This window comes from Taudactylus pleione, unplaced genomic scaffold, assembly GCF_031769625.1.
Source record: "Taudactylus pleione unplaced genomic scaffold, aTauple2 ptg000462l, whole genome shotgun sequence".
NCBI classification, from domain to species: Eukaryota; Metazoa; Chordata; class Amphibia; order Anura; family Myobatrachidae; genus Taudactylus; species Taudactylus pleione.
In genome coordinates this window covers 1,457,449-1,484,950 of record NW_028284864.1, presented here as the reverse complement: position 1 = coordinate 1,484,950, position 27,502 = coordinate 1,457,449, and the positions used below count along the sequence as shown (strand labels likewise).

Sequence of the window (27,502 nt, the reverse complement as noted above, 5' to 3'; positions counted from 1 at the left end):
GACCTGCTGTAATTCTGCGTGAAGGGCTGATGTTACTCGATGTTACCGATGTACACGCAGGACTGCGAGGTCTTACGGATGAGCGAAAGCGGTAGTGGGCGTCTCTATGCCGGGTGAGAAGTTGCAGACATTAGCATATATTTTCGCTGCAGAACCGTGCGTGTAATCACAGCGATCCGTAGTGAATAAGGCCCGGAGTTGGGGAGGTTACGGGCAGGGAGTTGCGGCTCTAGTTTTGCAGATGCGATTGACTGAGTAGATCACAGAAATTAGACAAATACAAAAAAAAAATGCAAATTGTGATTAAGTGTAAAGGTGCCCATACACGGTGCGATAAAGCAGCCGATCCGACGGATTGGTACGACATCGCTGTGTATGGGCATGACATCAGACATGGCACGCTCCCGTGGGGTGGTACATCGCACCCCCTGATCTTACTGCAGGTTAATTTGATCTGGGGATGCGATGTACGATCACATGCATCACTATGTGGGTGGGGGAGGGGGGTGCCAGCATATCGGGCGGTCGGCCACCCGATTGCACCGTGTGTGGGGACCTCCCGATATGTCGGCTGTCGGATCCCCCATATCATCGCAATGTGCATATCGCACCGTGTATGGGAGGCTTTAGACTGACACTGATTAAGGGGCCTGATTCAGCACGGATCACAAATTGAGATCGCAGCTGCTTAATCGCACGCCAATGCTGCTGCAAATATATGCTAATGTCTGCCACCGCTCAGCCAGCATAGAGACGCCCACTACACCTTGCTCACAGTCCTGCGTATACATCGGTAACATCGAAGCACATCGTCCCATCACAATTACAGCAGCTCTGACCTGTCTCAGAAATTCCAAGTCTCATCGCACGCAGTGAGTACACAAGCTGCGAATGCCGTCGCAGTGGCTAATTTAAGCATGCCCATGCAATGGCGTTCCAACGGACTGGCACGCCTGCATTTCTCCGACCGCTCTCCCGTCACCACCCCAAATGCTCATGACCTGTCACACACTCTGCGATGGATCCCTGTGTGCGTGCGTGATCGCAGTGCGATCGCGGCGGACGGGCAATGCGCAGTAGGCAACCATCGGCCGATCTGTGTACACGGTGGCAATTGCGATCCGTGCTGAATCAGGCCCAAGGTCCAGTGTTACTGTGTGTTGTGGTACCTAAGGCAACAAAGGGAAAACCATACCTGAAAATGAATTGGGACACTGGTTGCTGCCTGGCCGTACACACAGTATGGAACACTATAACCTGGACTATTGTACAGACCGATATATACCTCTAGTTCCTGGATTCCCAACTGCAATCCTCTAGTACCACGCACAGGTCATGGTTCATTATTTCTTTATTAATGCACAGGTTGAGTTCATCTATTTTTGTTAGGTCAGTCATTAGCCCACCTAGAATTCCTGGAAGCATGGCCTGTTGGTGATACTTGGATAATTGGAGTTGCCATAGTATAATGCAGTGGTTGCCATAGTTTTTGGAATCACGGCACCCCAGTGTATCAGCATTGTTTTCACAGCACCCATAAGGCGAATGTTTGTTAATGACAAATTAAGAAAAAAATCTAGTGAAGTAGTAAAGTGAAATAAATTGTGCTGACCTGTCATACTTAGGGTCAGTTATGTGGTGGTGGACAGATTTGCGCTTCTATTTGTCCACATATTTACATTACATTGACCATAAATAATTTGATTTGGTGCTGGACCACCAACCTGAGGCACCCCTTGCAAGTGTCCCAAGGCACCCCAGGGTGCCGCGGTGCACAGTTTGGGAACCACTGGTATAATGTGACCTTACCCACACAAGTAGTCCTGTATATGAATGCACATACAGTGCAGTACATAAATCTGTCATTTTAGTTTGCAGTGATCCAGATTGACACAGCCCGAGAGCTGGAGGACCCGGACTACCTGACGGAGAGCTACCTCAACCTCGCCCGCAGCAACGAGAAACTGTGTGAGTTTCAGAAGACCATCTCGTACTGCAAGACTTGCCTGAACATGCAGGGAACATCTGTCAGTCTGCAGCTGAACGGGCAGGTGTCCCTAAGCCTGGGGAATGCCTATCTCGGCCTTAGCGTGTATCAGAAGGCCCTGGAATGCTTTGAGAAGGCTCTAAGATACGCTCATAACAATGATGACAAGATGCTGGAGTGTAGGGTCTGCTGCAGCCTCGGGGGTCTCTACACACAGCTCAAGGTTAGCCAGCTTATATATAAAGTTTGGTTTATTCATTGCATGCCTATATATAATGTGTGTGTGCTGCTGTACAGATAGAAAACAATTGATTTTTAAGATAACCAGCACCTGTCAGCTTCTTGTTGTGAAATGCTTAAGCCGTACTTGCCTAGTCTCCCAGAACGGCCGGGAGGCTCCCGAAAATCAGATGGTGCTCCCAGTGTCCCGCAGGAGAGGGCAAGTATCTCAGATTGGCTGCCATCTGCTTGAGTCCCTACACACGCCCCCGTACTCGCACCCACTTATGGAGTGAAAGTGGGCTGTCCAGTGGGGGTGGGGGGGGGGTTGGCGTTGACACAACGTTGTGCAGAACTGCGTCATTGTAGTCCCGTCCCCTGCTTTATAATGGCGGTAATCTAGGCAATGTATAACGGGGGTGGAGCCGCAGTGACGCGATCATGCCAAACGCCCCCGCACCGCCCACTTATGCCACCACGCCCCCTGCTGCACCGACCTGGCTACTTCCTACTGGAGGGGGCAGCCAGAAAGTCGCTAAGTATGGCTTAAGTCAAGCATACATTATGCAATTATTGGCCCAATACGCATATTATCGGCTGATATTTACCGATAATTGCATTCAGTGTGGCTGCGACCGATCAGCAATGATCAGACGGTCGGACATGAGAAATTTTGCCGTATCCTCCCGATATTTCCTCTGTTCCTTCACATGGGGAGGAACGCAGATACCGTGGCTATACAGTGTGCAATATCTCACAGTGGGGGGTATTCATGAAAGCTTGGAGAGAGATAAAGTACCAACCAATCAGCTCCTAACTACCGAAAAAAAAAAATTAGTTCTGATAGTGAAGTGGCGCTAGTTTCAAGAAGAAAAAATTAATGATTAAAAATTTAACGGGAAAATACTTAAATTTTCAATGTTGTCCAGATCAGGTCGTTACACGTTTACTCCCATGTAGACAAGTGATAAATAGGGGGGGGGGGGGAATAAACAAACAAAAAAAATATATAAAAAACATAAATCACAGTAGATGATTAATGAAACTACATCTTATGGAGCATACACACAGTCAGATTTGTCAGATCTGTCAGATGAACGATTGAACGATTTGAACGATTTTACCAAAGATTTGAACGATTGAACGATTTTTGACTGCATTAAAATGAATGGAATCGTCCAAGTCTGACTGCAAACACATCAGATGTCAGATATCGTTATCTGACCATCGGGAACGCGCATCGTTCATCGTCCATCGTTCAGGCATGTCAGATATGTCACATTTTCCTTCAGATATGAACGATTTTTAAATCGGTATCGTTCAGATCTGAAGAAAAATCTGACTGTGCGTATGTACCATAACATTCAAAAGCACTTAAAGAGAGAAACTTCCACTCACAATGAAGGAGGGTACAGCCAAAAGTATCCATCGTGTTGTATTTAAAATTTAATGACATCCACACATAAAGACGCTTGATAATATAGCAAAAACAGCGATCCCTACTCACAATGTAAGGGACAAAATTAAGCACATTAAGGTGTCTTTGACAATATTTTGCGGTTCTTATACAAAAGACATAAGTGTGGGTGTACCCTACTCACTATTGTCGAAAAACAGGTCACTCCAAACAAAGGTATCTTCAGGGAGGGAGATTAGGTTGAAAACTTACTCCCTCCTTCTCCTCTTATTCAGATGTAGATTAATCCAATGAAAAGTTTGATGTCAAAACAATATTTTATTACTCTCCACTTTGTCCCGTGGATCAGAATATTCTGATTTGCCTCCTAACTGTCATGTTTCAAACACAGAACCTGATTCAGACCCGCTCGCTAAGAAGCGTTCGCTCAATAGCTGGCGATGGTTCGCAATGTGTGCATGCGTGAACTAGTCCTAGCGATCGGGAAGTGTTCGCTCGCCGAGCATGGACAGCCCAGCTGAATGAGTGACAGGAGAAGCCGTTTGTGGGTGGTAACAGGGGCAGGCCACTAAAAACGGGGGAGTGGAGGTGCGAACGCAGGCGTGCCTAAGTGTCTTAACGCCGTTTCAGAGGCGTGCATAATTAACAGGCAGCATCATAGTACACGTCACCTGGTTGAATTTTTCACTGAAGTGCTCGCAGTGCTTGCGGTAGGGTAAAGTCAACCACAAGTGCTGCGTATATGCATCCGATGGTACCGATGGTTGCATACACTTCCTGGAGATGACGTGCGCAAGTGGGCGTCTTAAGACAGGCTGGTGGGCGTCTACATACACAAAGCGATCGCACACCAAGACATAGTGGGCGTGCTTGTGCTTTGCCGTGCGGTCGCCTGCCTTGCTGGGTGTGTGCCGGATTTCCATACTCTGCGTGCGAACGTACGCATATAGCGAGAGGGTTTGAATCGAGCCCACAGCCTGTAAAGTGACAGTTAGGAGCTGATTGGTTGTTTATCTCTCTCCAAGCTTTCATGAATCCCCCCCAGTGTATGGCCACGATATCTGCAGGGTGTCAGGCTGCCAGATAAAATGTCTGACTGTCGGTCTGACAAACATTTTATCTGACAGTGTATGTCCAGCATTAGAGAGATCACTACCTAGAATGAATTAATTTGCAATAACTATTGTTCCACCTATATTTGTGTATTACCTGCACAATTACAGGTGAAAACTATCCCTTTTGTCATAAAATGTGACTTTTCTCTATAGCCACAATGTAACTAGTGCCTTCTTATTAAGTAACCTCTCCAGAGCCAATGTTTGGTCTGTAAGGGGGTGATTCAATTCAGCACAATGGTAAATAGCCCAGGGAAGGAAGTCCCGAAGATATTCAATTGACCGCACTGTTAAGCCCGACTAAAGGATTTCTTCTCGCTCCCTCCTGAGGTGCGAACAGAAATCCGACTAAAGTGACTATTTTCTGGCTTAGCGCAGCATTAACAGCCTCGAGGACAGTATTTTAGGGGTCTATTTACTAAGCAGTGTTAGGAGACAGAGTGAAAAGTGATAAGAAAGTGATAAAGTGCCAGCCAATCAGCTTCCAACTGTTATCTCACATGCTGTGTTTGAAAAATGAGAGTTGGGAGCTGATTGGCTGGCACCTTATCACTTTCTTATCACTTTTCACTCTGTCTCCTAACACTGCTTAGTAAATAGACCCCCTTAGTCGGAGAATGCCGGTTAGCGTGACTAAACACCCGGCTTAAGGCACGCTAAACTGCATTCTCCAACTAAGTGGATCTAGTCGGACTAAACAGAGCTGTGAATTGAATTGCGCCGATAATAACAGCGTGCTGAATCGCCCCGTGTTTAAAAGTGTCTGTCAGAATGTTACAGTAAAATTGGAGACAGGAAGTGAAAAAGTCCAGGTAGGGGGGAGAATGAGACAGAGGGCCTGATTCAGAGCCGCTCGTAAGCGGCCGCTCGTTCGCTCCGAGCGATGTTCGCACATCTGCGCATGCGTATGGGTTGTAATGCGCATGCGCCAACCAGTCAGTGCGGTTGGAAATCGTGTGCTCGCAAAATAGCGAATGTCTGCTAATTTGAGTGACAGGATGAGGCGTTTGTGGGTGGTAACAGGGGAAGGTGCTTGAAAACGGGGAGTGGAGATCCCAACGCAGGCGTGCCAAACGGTCAAAACGGGCGTTTTAAGGGTGTGCGTAATTAACAAAGCAGCGTCATCCACCACGTCACTTGGTTGTCTTTTAGCCTGAACTGCTTGCATGATTGCGGTAGGAAAATGCTACCACAAGAATAGCGAGCAGTTCATACGCCTTTCGATGTACTCGATTAATCTAATAAATAGCGGAGATTACGTATGATGCGAATGGCCAATGGGCGTCTTTATAAAATAGCGAGCGCATGTTTCGGACGCTCGTTCAGACATAGAGGCGTCAACAGACCGCAAAGAGCGAGCGCTCAATTTAAATAGCCAGCCCCTTTTTCTGAACGAACGAGCGCAAATAGCGTCCGGCTCTGAATCAGGCCCAGAGGCCACAATTAAAGCAGACGGCGAAATAGTGTATACACATATTTATATTACACAGGTAGGCGGTGCCGCGGTGAGAGTGGATATAATATTACAGACAGCAGTGCGGAGATAAATGAAGTTACAGAAAATAGCCAAGGGGAAGACTTAATAGAACTATGAATCACTGCTCCCCACACAATGCTGATTGTCATAGGCGTGACTAGGAATTCTGCGCCATCGGCATGGAGTTGTAATTATGTAAGACTGAAATCTACGCCCACTGTCATCTTATCACACATCCTTGTTACCGTGCTATGTCAAAACGGAAGAGACATATGATATACTTTGTAAGAAAGCCTCAATATGGACCGATATAATTAATAACATTTATTTTACATGAATTATATAACAAAACCACATCATAGAAAATAAAAAATTATTCACATATACAACACATTAAAAAGGCAATATCCAATTGTCAGTATATGAGCTTTGGGAGTATTATCAGCATATAAAAATTCTAAACTTGATATTATACACTATGATTCTATTATAAAGTGTACCATAGTCACTCTGCATGCATGTAAGAAGGATAAGAGTCAATGCATCAGCCTCCAGAAGGAAGCAAGAAGGCATTGCAATCACCCTGCTCAAGTTACTGTATATTTGGAAGAACCATTTTGAGTCCACGGTTCTATAATTGCTACATTCTTGTGTGGTAAATCTTTACACAGATGCCGCCAGACCGGCGAAGCCGCAGTTGTAAGGTCCGTGTGTGAAGAAATCATTGGTTTGTATCTGTGTAAGCAGGGTGCTGGGGTGCACTGTGAAGCTGAATAACTGGTAGAGATCTTGTGTATCTACCCAATGACTTAGAATAAAAGCTGTCAATCAATTTGCAGAGCCATGGAGCTGCGGCAGCGCAGTTGTAGCACAATATTGCGCCTCAATCGCAGCTGCTACTAAGTTGCAGAAATACAATGGTAACATCAGCATCTTAGTACATAGACCTGCTTATAGACAAGCAAAGTGTAGCAGTGAGGGGATCCAGAGCCTGATTCAGACTCGCTCGCAAGCGCTATGCGCTTGCAAGCGGGTCGATGGTGGGGCATTGCGCACTCGCGGAATGCGCGTGCGCAAGTCCCGGAGCGAGAGAGAAATTCTCTCACTCCAGGGCTCGCTACAAACGGGGCGGCTGTCGATGTTGATCAACAGCTCGCCCCGTTTTATAGGCGGGGTGGAGGGGTGGTTGGACAAACGGAGGCGTTCCTTCCTGAAGGAATGCCTGCTGTTTGTGGGCGGCCCTACTGACATCACGAGTTATGTCAGTAGTGAGTTTCCGGCTCTATTAGAGCTGGAAGCTCACCGGGGCTTGCGGCAGACGAGACCCTACCACAAGGATCTCGTCGCAAGCCCGATGGTTGCGACCATCGCGGCCATCACCTGGCCGCTCGCTAAAGCTGTGGGTGGTCACACACAGCTTAGTGAGCGGCCAGGAGGCCGGGTTTTTTAAAACAAATCGGCCGCCCTGATTCAGAGCGAGCGGCTCTGAATCAGGCCCCCTGTTCGAAAGACACCTGAGCTGATACAGCATCTTGTATACAGTTGTGTCTGGAATCACGGTGCACTGAATAACGGGTCAGCAACGCGTTTTATCCACCACCATCTTGTGTAACACAAAGTTCTGACCACTATGATATAACATAACATTTCCATAAATATTGGGGCAGAGATGCTAAGAATTATACGTTAATGTAGAATTACATTGTCAGTCACATTACACAGATCCCATTCTAATTTTTCTATTTTCTCTCTTTTCTTTATGTTAATTTTGCCTCTTGCCTTAACGCGTCCTATTTGTTTCTTTGTGCCCTCTTTCCAACTTGCCTGGTTTGGGCTTTGGGCTGGGGCCCCTACTGCCCTCCCTTAATTATCCATCCCCTGAGAGCAGTGGTAGAACTTGCCAATGGTGGGCCCAGGTGCAAAAATAAGCTTTGGACCTTCTCCCTTCTAGGCCCCATGCTGAGTCCATAATATGTCACACAGTAGTGTGCCAGTACCCACCAAACTTTACAGACAGCATCCCAGTGTCCAGTAATAATCTGTGCCCCTTTTAATCAAATAATATATGCACCCTTTAATCAATAGTAATAATCTGTACTCCCCTTTAATAACATAATAATATGTGCCCCCTTTTAAACTCACCATTGTCTGATGTCAGCAGCGCTGTTTGGCGTCTCTCCGCAGACGGGTCTGCTGGCAGAGGAAGATGGAGAGCAGAGAGAAACAGGCAGAGGGTGACGGGCAGAGACAGTGGGTGATGTACTGGCCACCCGATATGTCGTCCCGTCGTCCGTGCGGTTGTCTGTCGCATCGCTGGGTACACACATCTTTTAGTGTGTACCCAGCTTTATCACAGCCAGTCAGGGCCCCTTCTGTGCATGTGCGACCTGGCATTGATTGGCCCCACATTTGCAATGCACTCGGGTGCCCGTCTCCAGCTTCCAGTGCAGACTCAAATTAAAAAAATTAAAATTTGAAAAAAAAAAGTATTTATTTTAAATCTTTCTGCCACTGTCCTTGGTACATACTGTAGTAAGCAATTGCAGAAACTTGCTGACTATCTTAATGACTCAATGGCATGATATAGATGATTAGAAACCATAGAGTGCCACCCAGTTGCAGTATAGTTAACAGCTCAGCTGTATGGGAGGTTATGGGTTATAGTGTTCATTCTAGCACCCTGCACCTGTCACAACCCGTGCAGTTCCTCTTTCCTGCCTGGGATGTCGCTCTCTGCTCTGGTGCTTCTAGCACACTCAGCAGATGCAACACACTGCTGAGCTACAGACAAGAGTGTGCTAGAAGCACCGGAGCAGAGAACGACACTCCAGGCAGGAAAGAGGAGCTGCAGGGGTTGTGACAGGTGCAGGGTGCTAGAATAAACACTAGGTCATATGTTTGGGATTTGCTTGACTGTCAAAGGGCCTCTACCTATACAATACTGCCTCTCACAGTTGGCTATTGGAGGTTAAGATCAGGATTTTGGGCCTGATTCAGAGCCGCTCGTAAGCGGCCGCTCGTTCGCTCCGAGCGATGTTTGCCCAACTGCGCATGCATACGGACCGTTATACGCAAGCGCGAACCAGTCAGTGCGGTCGAAATTCATGTGCTTGCAAAATAGCGAATGCCTGATAATTTGAGTGACAGAAAGAGGCGTATGTTGGTGGTAACAGGGGAAGGTGCTTGAAAACGGGGAGTGGAGATCAGAACGCAGGCGTGCTTAAAGGTCAAAACGGGCGTTTTATGGGTGTGCATAATGAAAACAGCAGCGTCATTGACCACGTCACTGGGTTATTTTATAGCCAGAACTGCTCGCAAGATTGTGGTAGCAAAAACCAACCACAAGAATAGCAAGCAGTTCATACGCTGGTCGATGTACTCGATTAATCTAATAAATAGCGGACATGACGTAGGATGCGAGCGGCCAGGGGGCGTATTTTTCCAAAAAACGACCGCAAGTTTTGTTCGCTCGTTCAGACATAGAGGCGTGAACAGACTGCAAAGAGCGAACGGTTCATTTGAATAGCCACCCCTATTTTCTGGATGAGCGAGCGCTAATTGCGTCCGGCTCTGAATCAGGCCCTTTGTTCCTTTAGGTTTCCCTTCCCACCTCCTCCAATATCAGTTTATGCATTCTAATTTTATATCTTACTGAACCTTTAAACTCTCGAACAATTAAAGCCCTTTATACTGTATTCATAAGATGTCTGTGCAATTCATTTGTCTAAAAATAAAAATTGTCCTGCCAAAAATAATAATCATGAGTGAATACCCCGCTAAACATAAAACACCACTGTAGTTGCGCCAGAGTTTATTTAATTAACAGCGGCTAGATGTTAAAAAGGCAATGCTTAATAGGGCAATGTTTTACTATTAAAAGCATAATATTTAAAAATTTCATGCTGAAACGCATCGGGGGGGCGCATCACACACCCTGCACCCATAATATACTTACCTCTCTGGAGTCCCACGTCAGCGCCGGTATCTGTGCTGTAAAAAAACGGCTGGAAAATGGTCGCGGTACAGGGGAAATAGCCGCCACGGCAATTTTCCCAGTGACCTGTGCATGCGCTATAAACTCTGGGCACACTCAAGTGCCCAGAGTCTGTAAGTGTGGCACTGGCCACTCATCGCTCAGTGCGCTGCCGGGCGGAGAGAAGGGGGACCATGACGGAGACTGCACACGGGTCCCCTCCTCTCTAGAAACACCAATGTCTACAGTCTAACGGATATATTTTTGACACAAAGAAAAAATGTAATATTTCATATAGACGTCTAACTAATCGGCTTCATGAGTCCAGCCAACACTCTGCAAAGGTCGCGATAATGATCCAAGGCAGTGTCTACGGACACTGCACTGGGATCGCAGACGGAGCAAGGAGTGTCTATTTCCAACAGACCCTTCCTGCTGAATTTGGATTTAGTTGGATGGTATTGCACAGCTGTTTCCTTGGGGCTGTGCGATATCGTCCATCACTGAATTAGGCCCTGTGTTAGTTGGCATAGTGTATCTTGCATGACATCGCTGTGTAAGTGCTCAGAGAGGTGGGCACACACATATGTGCTCATGTACAGCAGGGGCATGTGTGCACCAATTGCGAACACATGCAGACCGGGACAAAGGCGTCTCTGCACCAGAGAAAGCTGTGTTATTTGTAGGTGGTCAGGTATAGGTGGTGCTAATATGCTGATTGGGACACCAGTGCTGGTGAACCGCTTGTGATTGGCTAATTGTAAAGGCTCAGATGATGTTGAGGTCTTACGTCTTCATTGCTCAGACATACGTTATGCTTTAACCAGATATGTATGCTGCTGTTTACGATTGGTACAAATCTTAAAATAGTGCCACCTTGAATATGGTTGCAATTGCGACTTTATTATTGAATGCACATTGTCATACTCCTGAGAATACAAAGTAAATATTTATCATTTAAAAACCACTTCTTTGTTTATTGTAATCATTTTTATAGTTAACACTCACCAGCTTTGTGGAGCACCCGGGGACTGCAGGGAGACGAGAGATGAGGCAGTAACAACTCAGCATCCTTTCTGTATAGTCAGACACTACTTGCAGAGCTGGGAGCGGGGCCACACCATGGGCAGTAAGCTGCACAGAAAGAGACCTAATAGAGGCATGTCTCGGAGTGTGGGGGGGCGTGTCTTGAGCACTGATGGACACTTTGAATGTGTCATGTAACCAGGAAGTGTACTGCAGTGTTTAGAGATCGGAGCTCAGTCAGCAGCAGCTAGAGAAGACACAGTGATCCAGGTAAGAGAATCAATGGTCACTGACGCTTAGTGTAGTGAGGGGAGAGTTACAGTGAGTAGGGGCTAAGACAGGCTCCCAGCACTCAGACCTCACCACATATCAACGCAATTGTGGCCAACTCCGTTTCAGCCCCTGTGTGTGCAAACCAAATGCTTGGAATAAGTCCACTCCATAGAGTATGGAACTGTGTGGGGCTCAGGGCAGCCATCAAGGGGGTACAGTGTGTATGATGCCAGGGCTAGCCATCCTCCTGTGATCCAGGGCCCAGACCTCAAGGGAGATCGCAGCTACACCCGTAATAAGCAGTCGCTAAGCATGTAAAGAGAGTCGGGGTATTTCCAAAGGGCTAGGTCGCGCCCCCCCCCCCCCCAGTACCAGGCCCCCTCACATCTCCCAGCGGCTCTTGTGAAACCTTCCTACCAGAAGAAAGCCCACCACCACTGACCCTGCCCAGATGCACACTGTCCTGTGTACTCATTCAGGGGTTTTCAGTGACTTTTTTTAAAATATTATATTTTACATAAAATCGTATAATTAAAGGACCAGACCTATTCATTACATAGGTAATGCAGCAAATATCACTGACATCTCCTGCTTACCCAACAACCCCATACAACAGGAAGGGGACTACATTCCTCAAACTCTGAAAATTAAAAGTGTTTTGAGTTTGATGGCGGGAACTGACACCATCTTCGGATGGAGCTAATCGCCCTGCTCCTTCCAACGTGGAGGAGTTGGGGTGGTGAAGAGGGTTCCGTTTGGATCCCCCTTCCCCCAACTCTGCACCTCCTCACGTATGAGTACTAACCTTGCCGGGCCAATCCCAGCAGACAGCAGTGTAAACTTTCATCGCTACAAATTAGCGGCAAAAGTGTCAGTGTTAGGGATCGTCAAGACAGCAGCTTTCCAGAATAGCTGTCCCAGCACCAGAGAAATAATAAATTACTCTGGTAGAATTGTATCTGATGCCACAACGTGCAATGAGACGATTAACAGACAATCACAAAGGAATAATGAACAGACCCCTTAATCCTTGATGCCAGTCTGGATTCTGAGATAAATCTGAATATCATGTGAAAGGAACCTGGTCATTGGGAATAATATTTATGGTATCCTACAGATGTTATCAAAATGGGCAAAAGGCACAGTAGCCAAATGTCCAATTCTGTGACATACATATGAAGTCGCCTATAGGTACAATCTTAGGATTGGTTCCCATATCATTATAATTAAAAGCCACTCAAACTTTTTGAAGTGAACCATGTTCAACTTCTTACCTGGACAATGTGATTGCCACGTTAACAAGTTTAGAGTACCCTTATCCATCACAGCCCCCTTCCAACAGTATGAAGGCATTTTTGGTGCTATTACTGATCCAAAAGTAGCCAGACATTGTGGGGCTGATTCTCAGTCAGACTGATGTCTGTACACGGACGCAATCGGAAAGTTTTTGTATAACGTGCATGGGCAGATACAATTTTTGCATATCTCCATCCTGTTATATGGAACGTGGCTGGATCTGTCTTTTCGTGTTATTGGGTATTTTTGGGGGGCAATAATGCGAGCGCATTACTGCTCTGACTTTGTGGGAGTGCCACTGGAGTGTTACGGGAGGGTCATGGGCGTGTATGAAAAGCTCCGTGCTATTCTGAGTCCTGTGCTTGTGCCTGGCCGATCTCTGGCACTTAGCATGGGGCTGGCACATGTGCCGATGCTAATGATGACGTTTGCGGCGGCTAGAGTAAAATCAGTGGGCGGCACTGGTTTTTGATTGCAGACACATTCATGCATTAGCATAAGGTGGTAAATCATGGTACCGCGGCTGCCCGCAGATACAGGTATCATACAGCCACTGTGCCTGCCACCCAGAATCAACCCCTTCAAGCATAAAATGACAATACTGCTCCTGTCCATTTGTTTGGATCCATCTACATCTATCTACAAGAGTGAAAACGAATTCCTGGGATGTAAGAAGCATTGCCCTACAGGACACTGCCCGTTCCCCTCCCTACTCTCCATTCCAGAGAGAGGACACCTCTAAGATTGGAGCTTTCAGCAAGGCAGACCTATTTCCAACAGTGCCATGTGTGATTAGCTCAGTTGTAAAGGAGCTCATGCTATTTCAGTACATCATACTAATTACCTAGTGTGCCACGCTAATAAGGGGGCTTGGAGCAGCGCAAAAAAAAGAAAATACTACGCAAAACAGATGCAAATGCTTAACATTACATACAGGCCAGTGTCCCGCACACACAGGACCTGGGGCCTGGTACAGAGTTATACGCTATGTCGATGTTTCCGCAAATGGAGAGGTTTTTTTTAGGGATGTGCGCCGGACCATTTTTGCCGGATTTGGATTTGGTTCTAATTCGTCGTCCGGCTTTGGATTTGGATTTGGATTTGCCAAACTGCGGTGACTGGCTTTGGATTTGGATTTGGATTTGGATTTTTTTACAAAAATTGACAAAAAAAGCTAAAATCACATAAATTGGTCTTTTTTTTCTTCCTAGAGTATTATTAACCTCAATAACATTAATTTCCAGTCAATTTAGACCATATCACAGCTTATAATATTGTTTTCAACATTATTGGCCAAAGGTTGCAGTGAGCTGACTGGTTACTAAGCGACAAAGCAGCGGCACAACGACACAGACACCACAGTATAAAGCACATCTATGACACATTGCCACACAGCAGTGGCAGAAATGAAAAGTAGGGCACCCACCCAGTGGGGTACGGCCAGCAGAGTCATAGTACTTGTTTACAAAGTGGGCTACGGCCCTAGGAGTCACAGTGCACAATCTTATTAGCATTACACCGCACATAGGGCCTGATTCACATTACACCATAAAGTAGTGTCTCTTATTTATGTTACGACACACAGTAGTGCCCCTTTTACACAATGCCCACAGTAGTGACCCTTTTACACAATGCCCACAGTAGCGGTGTCCCTTACACAATGTCCCCCAGCAGTGGTGCCCCCTATGCAGTCCCCTTAGTAGTAGGGTCCACTATGCAGTGCCCCCAGTAGAATGCCCCCCAGTAGTATGCCCCCCATTAGCAGGCCCCCCCAGTAGTATGCCCCCCATTAGCAGGCCCCCCCAGTAGTATGCCCCCCATTAGCATGCCACCCAGTAGTATGCCCCCCCAGTAGTATGGCTCCCCCAGTAGTAGGCTGCCCCAGTAGCAGGCCCCCCCAGTAGTAGGCTGCCCCAGTAGTAGCCCCCCCTGTAGTATGGGCCCCCCCTGTAGTATGGCCCCCCCTGTAGTAGGCTGCCCCAGTAGCAGCCCCCCCCCAGTAGTAGTATGGCCCCCCCAGTAGTATGGCCCCCCCCAGTAGCAGGCCCCTCAGTAGTATGGCCCCCCCAGTAGCAGACCCCCACCAGTAGTATAGCCCCCCCCAGTAGCAGGCCCCTCTGTAGTATGGCCCCCCCAGTAGTATAGCCCCGCCCAGTAGCAGACCCCCCCCAGTAGTGCAGACCCCCCCAGTAGTATAGCCCCCCCCAGTAGCAGGCCCCTCTGTAGTATGGCCCCCCAATAGTGCAGATCCCCCCCAGTAGTATGGCCCCCCCAGTAGCAGACCCCCCCCAGTAGTATAGCCCCCCCCAGTAGCAGGCCCCTCTGTAGTATGGCCCCCCCAGTAGTATTGCCCCCCCCAGTAGCAGACCCCCCCCCCAGTAGTGCAGACCCCCCCCCAGTAGTATAGCCCCCCCCAGTAGCAGGCCCCTCTGTAGTATGGCCCCCCAAGTAGTATAGCCCCCCCCAGTAGCAGACCCCCCCCCAGTAGCGCCCCCGGACCTTTGACAAGTAAAAAAATAAAAAAAATAAAACTTACCTGTATCCCCGCTCCCGCGCCGTCCGCTCTGTCACACGCTGAGGAGGGAGTGAGAATCCGACATCAGGCGGCCGCCGTTCGGCCCCGAACGGGGATCCGAGTCAGGCGGTGAACACCCGAACAGGGTTCGGGTGGACTCGGATCCCCAATGTTCGGAGCGGTTCGGATTCCACAGAATCCGAACCGCTCATCTCTAGTTTTTTTGCCACTGCGCAGGCGTCTGGGTCGAACTATGCATCCATCAAGGTACATTACCGTAGCTGCGCGCTACCAGTACTTATTCACAGTGTGAGTGACAGGTGGGAAGCATTTGGGGGAGACAATGGAGAGTGCCGACTAAAAACGCAGGCGTGTCTTGACCATTTCAGGGGCATATCACATCCTACGCCTGCGATCCAGTACACAGGAACATGGCTCCGGTTTCTCAGTTACCGCGGCCATTCTGAGTGACCATATATGTACTTCCTCGAGAAGTCGATGTTTGTATGATCTGCGTGCAATGCTGCCTTTGTGTATGCGGTGGCAAGGGTGTAGCATGTAGCCATGGCGCCCGGAGCATGTGTGTGCTACCGTGCCCCTTCTTAAGTGTGCCAGGTAGGGCAAGTTAAAGAGAAATAAAAATAAACATTAGGGGCAGTATCAAACTGAGGCATGGAGGGCTAGATATATTCCAACCCACTAAAGTAATTCCACCAATAAAATATAAGCCACACAGTAGTGAACACAATTTACGTTATGCCACAGTTTTGGCTATTTTCTCACATTACGCTACACAAAAGTCCCCACTATTCATATTATGCCACAGTAATGCACATAGTTCTCATGATGCCACAGTAGTGCCCCTTATTCACCTTATGTCTAACAATAGTGCCCCTTATTCATGTTATGCCACAGTAGTGGCCCTTATACACATTATGCCACTGTAGTGCCCCTTATACACCTTGTGCCACAGTAGTGCCCCTTATTCACCTTATGTCTAACAATAGTGCCCCTTATTCATGTTATGCCACAGTAGTGGCCCTTATACACATTATGCCACTGTAGTGCCCCTTATACACCTTGTGCCACAGTAGTGCCCCTTATACACGTCTTAGTAGTGCCCCTTATTGGCATGTGGCATCGGAGCAGTCAGGCATGACCTCACCAGACTCACTGCTCAGGCTCCTCCCAGTCATAGGTGCCGTGACCCAGGCTCTCAGCAGCAGCACCTGGCTCAGGCCTTCCCTCAGCGGCAGGGACACAGCCACCATCATTTCCTCCATGCTAACAGGGCCAGGGTGGTAGGTGGGACCCATCTCAGGTGGAAAAGAGGAGAAGCCGGGTGTGATAATGGGAGGGGACCGCCTCCTCCCTCTTTGTTATTGCCCATGGCTAAAACCCCTCCTCCCTTCTGCTCAGTCCCAGAGCTGGATTAAAACCCCACAGGGCCCTATGCAAAATACAGCCTTGGGGCTCCATATTAATGTATATATATAAATACATACAGTGTATACATTTCTCACACAGCTCTCCCTCCTCACTCAGATCTCCCCTCTTCACACATATCCCACCCCCACACACACACATATATCCCAACTTTTGAAGAGAGGGATGCGGGACCCTTCGTGCGCCAAAGGCGCGTGCGCCTGACAAGGGGGTGAGGCTTCCAAAAGGGGGCAGAGCTTTCCTAAAAGGGGCGGAGCCTCGTGACAACCCCCCGTTTTCGTCACTATAGGGGGCATGCCCAGCACTCTCCGAGATGCTGGGCAGCCCCCCAGGCTCTCCCTGCGCTAGTGAACAGATGCCGTGCGGTGCGCACGGCATCTGTTCACCTTCTGCACACCTGCGGCTCTGCTATGCAGAGCCGCGGGTGTGCTCTCCCCAACTTCCCCCCCACCGTGGGACACTGTGTCCCACGGGTGTGACAGCAGTACAGTCCCAGAAAAACGGGACTGTCCCACTGAATGCGGGACAGTTGGGTAGTATGTACACACAGGTCTTCCCCCTCACTCAGCTCTCCTCCCCTCAAGCACACACAATGCTCCCCACTCAAATATCCCCCTCACTCAGACCCCCCAGCTCTCCCCCTCACACACACAGCGCTCCCCTCACTTGGAACCCCCACCGCTCTCCCCCTCTCTCAGATCCCCTCCCACCGCTCGCCCCCTCTCTCAGCTCCCCTCCCAAAGCTCTCCCCCCTTACTCAGCCTCCTCTCACACAGTTTTACCCACTCACTCAGATCCCCCTGTACACACACACACACACACACACACACACACACACACACACACACACACACACACACACACACACACACACACACACACACACACACACACACACACACACACACACACACACACAGATCTCCCCCTCACAAAGATTTCTCCCCCTCACACAGATCAACCCCCACACACACTCATACACACACAGCTCTTCCCCTTAACATAGCTCCCTTCCCTTCACACACATAGACAACCCACCTTACTCAGATCTCCCCCACCTCTCAATGATGCAGGGTGCCGGAAATCAACCATCCAAAGGGAGGAAGGGGGGCGTGGTTCACTTGCTGCTGATCTGAGCCTGAGGCAGATAAAGAGATCAGTGCCTCCATACTAAGGACGTGGTGTGGGTGGAGCCACAAGAGCCGCTCCGCCCATACCTTCAGGATCAGATCAGAAGGTGCTCTGCCCTTCACCGGATGGCTGATCTAAGGCGCCCTGGACGGAGCAGGCGCCTGGAGGAGGAGATCCACAGGAACCATCCTCGCTATGCCCCTGTGTACTTGCGAACATCTGCGATGACGCCAGTGGGCGTCTCAGTGCAAGTCCCAGCCGCTGTTGCATTAGCATATTTTCAAACAACCACAGCTGCGAAAATCGCAGTTGCAGCAGAAATATCGCACAACTCTGACTCAGGCGCCAGATTCAGAGATGGACGCTAATGTATCTGCGATCGCAGCTGCGCTCTCAATAGTGGTTGCGGGAGTATGCATATGCTGATCTCAGCCTTCCTTTTGTGCACCACTGTGTGATGGCGAGTACAAGCGGTATGACGCCCACTTTAAGACTGTGTGGTCTGTGCAATTGTGATGGAGATTGTAAACACACCAACATCAACATTTGCAGTAGCCTAGGGTTTATTCTATCCACTTTACATGGTCTCTGAAGCTGTGGATTTGCGATTGGGAACTCAGCAGTGCTCCCAGACATTTGTGATCACTTTAGGTCACCTCCCAGTCTCTGCCCTGAAACGTGCAAACCCCTTCATAAGTGTTAGCGATCCCGTATGCAGTTTCAAAGGACATTGGACACTTGGGTATGTGCGTGCAATGTAAGGGTATCCGGGACTTTTGTGCAGAAGCAAATAATCGCTCAAATGCATACAACATTGAAATTGCGTCCATCTCTGAAAAAGGCCCACAGTCCCCATTCTGCCGCTATGGGCTAGTATTGCTGGTTAATATTAGTATTTTTTTTTTCTGCTAACTGCTGGTAATAAGCCATTGTTTGCAGCAATAACAAATCATATTTTTTGGTCTGACCGGGAACAGATGAATTTGTCCCACAATCTCAGGGCCTGATTCAGCAAGGATCGCTGATGCGATTACGGCAGCAAGCGTGTACGGCAGTTCTGCGATCGCAATGCCATCGCAGCACAACATAAAGATGCCCACTTCCCTTTTCTCACATCCGTAATACCAAGCAAGTCTGCAAAAACATTGGGACCATCGGAGCCAAACGCACAATTAAGGCAGGTCAGACCTCACTCACAAACTGCTAAACTTCCTGTCGGTATCTAGAGATCAGGCTGCGTATGTCGTCGCAGGGGCTTAATTATGCACGCTCCTGCAACGCAGTGTGCTGGGCTGCTTTTGAGGGAGGGAGAAGGGAGGGGGGTGGCGCCAGACCCGGGCCCCTCAGGAAGCCCGGGTAAATAGTACCCGCCCCCCCCCCACTCTCGGCGCCCCTGGCCACGTCATGACTCGTGGCACTCCCAGTTGCCATGCCCCATGACCAAGGCCGGCTCCAGCATGAGCTGTGCCCTGTGCAGCGCGGGAAAGGGTGTGTGGTCTAACTACCTTATGCCACCCCCCTAAATGACGCTATTTGGGGGCATGTCCGTATGCCACACCTCCCATTTAATGTCAGGCTGGGGGCGAGCCCAGCACTACGTCAGTAGCTGAGCTGCCCCCATCTCTCTCCCTGCACTGAATGGATGCCGCACACATGCACGCAGCATCCATTCTTCTTCTCCGGTGCTGGCACCGCCGCACAGCTCCGCCGGTGGAGGTGCCCGACCTCCCTCAGGACACTTAGTCCTGCGGGTGGAACAGCGGGGCACTGCCCGAAAAACGGGACTGTCCCGCTGAAATTGGGAATGGCTGGGACGGGTGCGCCCTCCATGGGGTGGCGCCCCTGTTCGACCGCACTTTTCGAACATGCCTCGAGCCGACACTGCCAATGACACGTAACCACATCCATATTTCCAGTGCGCATTACAAATGACGTGGCCGAATCTTGTCCCCAGTCGGTCCCTGTCATAAATTAATATCAAATGCATGAAAAAAAAAGAATCATCACAGACTAATATCATCAGCTGCAAAACAAATCTGTAGAGATATCAAATGGGACCTTGAGGCTTTATGTGATTTGCATGGGGCAATATATTGTATGATGTGCCATTCCAGGCACCCTGATAGCCAGACACAGATATAGGGAACGTGAGCTCTCTGTGCAGTGGCACCAGTTGCCCATAGCTAGGTACGGCCTTGGCTGCACCCACATCTAAATCAGGCATTATATGACTGTGGCATGTATGGGGTAGACAGCAGCTTCTATCATACTTGCCTACTTTTGAAAAAGCATTTCAGGGAGATTAGGAAAATAACACCTATGAGCACGGCAGTAAAGTGGGCGTGTCCTGCTACATCTGAGGGGCGTGTCATAAAATGAACTAACATTCAAATGTAAACGAGCCCCAAAGCGGTCAGTAAGATCTACGTGTTGATGAAAACACTCTGATACTTTTCAGGGCTTGCTCATGTATTGTGTTTTACAAGGGGTTCCATATACCGTAAGCGGCCAAGAGAAACCTTATGTGAAAATGCATGGAGCCATAGGGATCTTTAGGGGAGATGTGTTATAGTGGCACGGATCGCTCCGCTTTAACTCTTCCTGCTTCGCCTCTGTGCCAAGGTGAAGCAGGAAGCGGTACCAGTGAGATGTTAGAGCATCTCGTATGGCGGAGTGAAAACTCCCTTTGGCGATCCTTGCCAGGGCCCACCGTGCATCCGTCTAGTGCTGATGCGCTGTGTTTCACCTCCCTGCCGGCTCCCTGGGCATGCGTGAGACCTCGCAAGCATCGCAAGATTTCACGTGCAGCCTGCAGCCCGGCAGCCACAGCAGCCAGGGACAGTGCAGTCCTTGCTGTGGTGATAGGGGAACAACGGCTGCAGCTTTTGAAATCGATAGCTGCAGCTGTCGGAACGGTCAGGCGAACTGACCGTTCATACATTGGGTGGCACATCGGCACGCAAACTTGTAGATGGCAGCGCCGACAATGACAGGGGAGCATAACGTATCGCCCTCATTTACCACCCAACCCCACATTAATACATTGGGGAGAAGCTATATCACCCCACATAACGTACGCTGATACCACTAAACCCCCATATCACCGGATAACACATCTCCCCCCATTGTGCCTTATAACCATTGCATGGAAATTGCACTGATCATACAATTTGAATGTATATCGTTTTTCTATCAGCTACATAATGGGGGTAAGGTGCAATAAGGGAGATTGCTGGACTCTTCAGGGAGTCAGGGAGATTGCTACTATTTCAGGGAGTCTCCCTGACAATTGGGGATGGTTGACAAGTCTTCTTATATAGGTTTAGTGAAGCTTTGATACCATTATGTACATGTATTTAAATTTTAAAGGTGGGGTTTGCATTACCTGCACCTGGCATTTTCTGTTGGCATTCAGGGTCTCCGCGGACCAGTGGCGGGCTGCCCCGGGAGTCAGGGTGCCATGTGCCCCACGGGCCGCAGCGCCATGCGGGCCGTGGGCAGTCTGTGTCTCTGTGACACAGGCTGCACCGCGTGTATAGCGCTGACCGGACGGAGTTCGGCCAGCGCTACACTGACTAATACACAGCCGCCGGCGCCGGCAGCTGTGTGTTTGTTTTAATTAGCAGCCAATGAGAGTCTGACAGACTCTCATTAGCTGCTGCTGCGCCCACTGCCGGAGCCGCTCCATCTTCTGGCTCCCGCAGTGGGTAATGGGAGAGGCATCATGACGTCATATGAAGTCTCTCCCATAATGCAAAGCGGCCCGGGAGGACGGACGGAGGAGCGGATGGCGGCGGCGGGACCAGGAGCGGGGTTTCAGGTCAGTGTTTTTTTGGGGTTTTTTTATTACGTGTCTCTCTACTGGGGGGGGTCTACTACTGGGGGCATTACAAGGGGAATTACTACGGGGGGCACTACAAGGGGGAGGACTACTACTGGGGGCACATCTAGGGGGGGACTACTACTGGGGTCATTACAAGGGGGAGGACTACTACTGGGGGCACATCAAGGGGGGGACTACTACTGGGGGCACTACAACGGGGGGCTATTACTGGGGGCACTTCAAGGGGGGGATTACTACTGGGGGCATTACAAGGCGGAGGACTACTACTGGGGGCACATCAAGGGGGGGTCTACTACTGGGGGCACTACAAGGGGGAGGACTACTACTGGGGGCACTACAAGGGGGATTACTACTGTGGACATTACAAGGGGGAGGACTACTACTGGGGGCATTACAAGGGGGGATTACTGCTGGGGGCATTACAAGGGGGGGACTACTACTGGGGGCACAACAAGGGGGGGATTGCTACTGGGGACATTACAAGGTGGGGACTACTACTGGGAGCATTACAAGGGAGGGACTACAACTGGGATCACTACAAGGGGGAGAGCACTACTGGGGGCACTGCAAGGGGGAACTACTACTGGGAGCACAACAAGGGGGGATTACTACTGGGGGCACTACAAGGGGGGGACTACTACTGGGGGCACTACAAGCTACAAGGGGGGGGCTACTACTGGGGGCACTGCATAGGGGGTACCACTACTGGGGGCACTATATAAGGGGCTTACTGCTGGGGGCACAAGGGGCACTGCACAGGGGGGACCACTACTGGGGGCACTGTATAAGGGGCACTGCATAGGAGGATCACTACTAGGGGCACTACTGGTGGCCTGCATAAGGGGGTCCTCTCCTGGGGCACAGGGGGCACTGCATATGGGCACCACTAAAGGGGTCTGCCCCATATCTTTATTTTTACTTTACATTAATTCCATATGGAGCCGCCTCCTCCCTGGAACACTTGGAGGCGGCACCTAAGCACACACGTGCTCCGGGCACCCTGGCTACACGCTACTCCTCTGCCATGCATTTGCCCCCAAGGCTAAAAGTTGCCAGCCAGCCCCTGCCGCGGACTCAAACAGCTTATGTAGTTGGGCGTGTGGGTCCATATACCAGTTTCCCTGCAGTTCAAATGATTTAAAAATGAAAGTAATTATTATAAATCAAATCACTCAGAATACGTTTTTTATTGTCTTGTTTTGCTGCAACCAATCACTTCTAGAATTAAACTATAACCATTGAATGATATAGGTGACCTAATGTAGTGGCACTATGGTCTCCCATTCAATCACTGGTGTCTTTCCTGCAGGATTTGGAAAAGGCTTTATTTTTCCCATGTAAAGCCGCCGAGCTCGTCAACGATTATGGGAAGGGCTGGAGCCTCAAATACAGAGCGATGAGCCAGTACCACATGGCAGTGGCGTACCGCAAGCTGGCCCGATTAACGGATGCGATGGAGTGTTGTGAGGTATGAGACACAAGAATAAATGCACTACACTATTATCACCACCTTCCAGTTAGTAGGTGTCCAGTAATCATGATTAAAATGCTGCAGCTCAAACTCTGGAAGTGGTTTCCTTTTCTCCAGGCATAGGAGCCAGGAGAAGTTGAAAAGCACATAGGCTAAACTGTGCAGCTGGTTAACAAACGTTCAATGTAGCTGGTATATTTTCACTCTTATCCAGGCTCTTATGCCTCGAGAAGCAAGAGTTACTGGTGCAGGCAATATTCTTCATAAACTAGATAAGTCTCAGTGTTTACATGGTAAATTATAACTGTGTTATTACTGTTATCATGTCTAGCTAGTAAAACAGGTCGGTTGCAGTGAGCCTGCTCCCAATGTGCAATCACGCTGTGTCCTCCTCTAAGAACTTATGTACAATATATTTCAGACTATGTCCCGTATTCAATTTGAGGCGAAAAGTCCATACTTTTCGCCTGCCAGGCTATTTGCCTGTTTTCCAATCGGAAAAGTACCGTGCGCATGCCCGCTTATCCCCGTATTCAATTTCTTAGGACACGAAAACGGGACCCGGCGAAACTGGAACAAGCGAAGAGTCCTGTCAATTTTCGGGAAATCATCTTTGAACCCCCCTAAAGATGTCCTGACATGGGGGATAACTATGGGTACCCCAGTTTTTGCCTGCTGAAGGGAAGTCAGGTGCATAAATGCGGCTTGAAGAAGGTGTTGAAGAATAGCATTTAGCAATTTATGGGGGAAAATTAACTATGGCCATCACATTTGGGATACATGAAAATGGGTGCAAGCATATTTTTAAGTCCCTAAAATGACTTTTAAAAATTCTTCATAATGAAGAATACACCTGCCGTATACTTGGGAACCCCTCTGGAATCTATTTCGCTACTTTAGGATTTCGTCCCCCATATTTTTTTTTTAACCATAAAATTCAAGTGAATTTTTTTGGGTGTCCCTATTTTTTTTTTGACACATATTAATTTTAGGGGACATTCCCAGGGGTGCACGCTATTATTTTAAAGCCTGCACCCCTAAATCTCAATTCTGCACTTTTTTTCACCACCTATTGTGTGGAGAATAGTTATCCCCGTTTTTTTTACAAAGGCTTTTCGCACCGGTGAAAAGTCTTTGAAATTGAATACGGGGATAATTAAAACAGGCGATAACAGGTTTTCGCCTCAAAGTGAATACGGGTCTATATGTTTATATAGTCTGAAATATATTCTTCTTATATGTTCTGGCTGCATTGTCATTTTGTTGGTGTTTGCTTTGCTTTGAAACAGATAAGTGATATGAAAATGGCATATATAATAAAAACATATATTTACAAAAAATTGAGGATAGTGTTCTTTTCATTTCAAAATACGAAACGAAGGGCTTGATTGGGTAGCGGACGCAATGCTTAAGTTTACACTGTTGGAGCGTTCTTTTGCCATCACGCTCACGCGCAGCGATCGCAATGTGATGCACAGAGGAATACATCGTAAAGTGAGTGACGGGTTGTCAGCGTTTGGGGGTGGTAACGGGAAGGGGGGTGGTCAGAAAAACACAGGCGTGTCTGACCATTTGAACGCCGTTTCATGGGCGTGCATAAAGTAGCCATTGCGATTGCATTCGCAGCATAAGAGCTCTCTGCGGTGATTGCCGCCGGTCAGACTTGTTGTAAATGCCGCATGACCGGCCAATGTGCCAATGTGCATTGATGGTACTGAGAGTGACATTGGAGAAGGCGATGGAGTAGGGATCTGTATGCCGGCTGTGCTTTTAGCATATTTTACCAACTGCGATCCGTAAGAGATTCCAGTTGCGATCGCATTTACGTCCGCAGCTGAATCAAAGATAAAAGGACTCTCGTTATGTGTTCTTCTGGTTTCTAGGAATCGATGAAGATCGCTCTTCAGCACGGAGACCGTCCTCTGCAAGCTCTCTGTCTTCTGTGCTTCGCTGATATCCACAGGAGTCATGGAGACATTGAGGTTAGTATTCTGGTAACTAGTGGATCTATTACATGTGCACCCTTCTGGTTTAACATGGAGTTTAGCGTGTACCAGTCACCTACACCATTTGTACGATTAACCAATACTCACATCACTGAGGCATAATAGTACCTCATGCCTCACTGATGTCTCTAGGCCCTGTTAAATTGATAGGCTTTATTCCTGTAAATATTGGTTCATGCCACAAAATGTCTGTCTCTACTGTGCTTGTGGTCCAGGCCTTTCCAAGGGACTTATTGCAGATTCTGTTTCTTGTTCCCAGAAAGCTATTCCTCGATACGATTCCTCTATGAGCATCATGACAGAAATCGGTAACCGGCTGGGCCAAACGCAAGTGCTGCTGGGAGTTGCTAAATGTTGGCTGCACCAAAAGGAAATGGACAAGGTATTGTGAGTGTTCCAATAGGAATGTAGATTAGAAGACTGAAGAAGAGGAGGTTTTGGTACAGAGTTTTAGAGATGTACCAAAACATGGGATGTATGCAAGGGACATAGTTATGATGCAAGACAAGGGACGTAGTTATGATGCAAGACAAGGGACGTAGTTATGATGCAAGACTTCTATGTGTAAGATTCTTTAGGACAGTTTTAGTATATGCAACTTAAATATGTGAGAATACTAAAAGAACTGCACCTAAACCTAACATCAATTATTGGGTGGAATTTATTATTTTTTACATTAAACCCTATTTCCTACTTATGTGATGCACATTACACCTAATCCAAAGACCCCATTGCAGTGTAGAATATCCAGTAGATGGAATGACCACTCTGGTAGCTGCCTTCCACACTGTAGAGCAAGGGTCTTCAACCTTGGCCCTCCAGCTGCTGTAGAACTACACATCCCAGCATGCACTGCCATAGTTTTAGCATGCTGTTATATCAAAAAAGGTGGCAGTGCATGCTGGAATGTGTAGTTCAACAGCAGCTGGAGGGCCAAGGTTGAAGACCCCAGCTGTAGAGCATCCTCTCCTCTTTCAAACCCTCCACTCCTTCGGAGTCAGTCTTACTGCAATCTAATTGCCATCATCCTACCTTTCTAACGGCGCCTTCTCTGTCCCTACCTCCAACTCTACCTCCCCCTCTCTTCATCTTCTGTCCTCGGTCACAGTCTTCTCTCCCTCTACATCATCTCCTTCGGTCTTCAATACCACCTTTATGCTGATGATACACAAATCTATTTCTCCACCTCTGACCTCTCCCTCTCCTCCCTCATTTCCATGTCAAGCTGCCACTCTCTCAACTCTTTATGGAAGTCCAAGTGCTTTCTTAAGTTCAATATGTCTAAAGATGGTACACACTAGACGATATGTCGTCTGATCTGGTGGATCAAACGAAAAATCGCCCACAACGGCCAGTGTGTACCCGCTATGTCACTGACGATGCGCATCTCCTGCGCATTGCCCTGTATGTAGCAGTGGCAAACGCAGGATTTCCAAAGGGGGGTTTCCAAATGCTTAATTTTAGAGCGAGTGTGGCCTGTCAATGAAGAGGGCAGAATTAGTACTTAACCAGCTTTAATAAGCGTCATACAAAGTGTATTTTGTGTATTAATTCCAGCATATTCAGGACCAGTGATCACAGTAAGCCATTAGATGCGCCAGTAGGCCATCTTGCCTGAGCTGAACGTATTTATTTTAGATGTAGGCACCATTCCAGACTATTGGAGCAAGTCCTGGAGCCTGGAGGAGCAGCAGAAGAACCTAGCACTGCCCCGGACATACTGTATATGTACATATTGGGCTCTATAGCAGTGCATCTTGAACAGTGCATGTTTTCCAGATCTTCTAGTTGGTGCACAGGTTATTTATTACTGGTTGATACATGTTAAAAGATCCACAGGTGGTGCTAATTATTTCATTTGTGATACTGAGAAGAACATGCAGCACAAGTAACAATTATATAATTATTTCTATTGTGGTCATGGTGTGGGCTGGGGAGAGGGGTTTCCAGGCAGACGGAAACCCCCCCTGCGTTTGCCTATGTGTAGGTCCGACGGGTGATATCGCCAGCTGGGGGGCAAGTGTGTATGTACTTACCGATGTTGACACCCCCGCCGGGTCTGTCATCCTTGACTATGCCCTCTCCCCTAATTCCCCCACACACACACATTTATGCTATCTCTAAATCCTTCCGCTTTCACCTTCACAATATCTCCAGGGTCAGACGCTGCCTGACCCTGGAGCCTACTAAATATCTTATTCATGCCCTTTTTATCTCCCAACTGGACTACTGCAACCTCCTACTCTCTGTCCTTCCTCTCTATCTTCAAAGCTGCTCCTTACCTCGTCTTACTATCTCGTTATTCT

At 48.4% G+C, this 27,502-nt stretch overlaps 1 protein-coding gene across 2 annotated transcripts in view; it reads left to right on the top strand.

The window, feature by feature from the left end:
• RAPSN (receptor associated protein of the synapse) overlaps nucleotides 1-27,502 on the top strand; it is a 61,101-nt gene that overhangs the window by 24,591 nt on the left and 9,008 nt on the right. For both annotated transcript variants that reach the window (XM_088448624.1, XM_088448625.1), the window contains exons 2-5: nucleotides 1,872-2,210; nucleotides 23,029-23,187; nucleotides 25,074-25,172; nucleotides 25,456-25,578. In XM_088448624.1, the coding sequence (XP_088304750.1) occupies nucleotides 1,872-2,210; nucleotides 23,029-23,187; nucleotides 25,074-25,172; nucleotides 25,456-25,578 (720 nt within the window). The remainder of the gene's footprint in view (nucleotides 1-1,871; nucleotides 2,211-23,028; nucleotides 23,188-25,073; nucleotides 25,173-25,455; nucleotides 25,579-27,502) is intronic.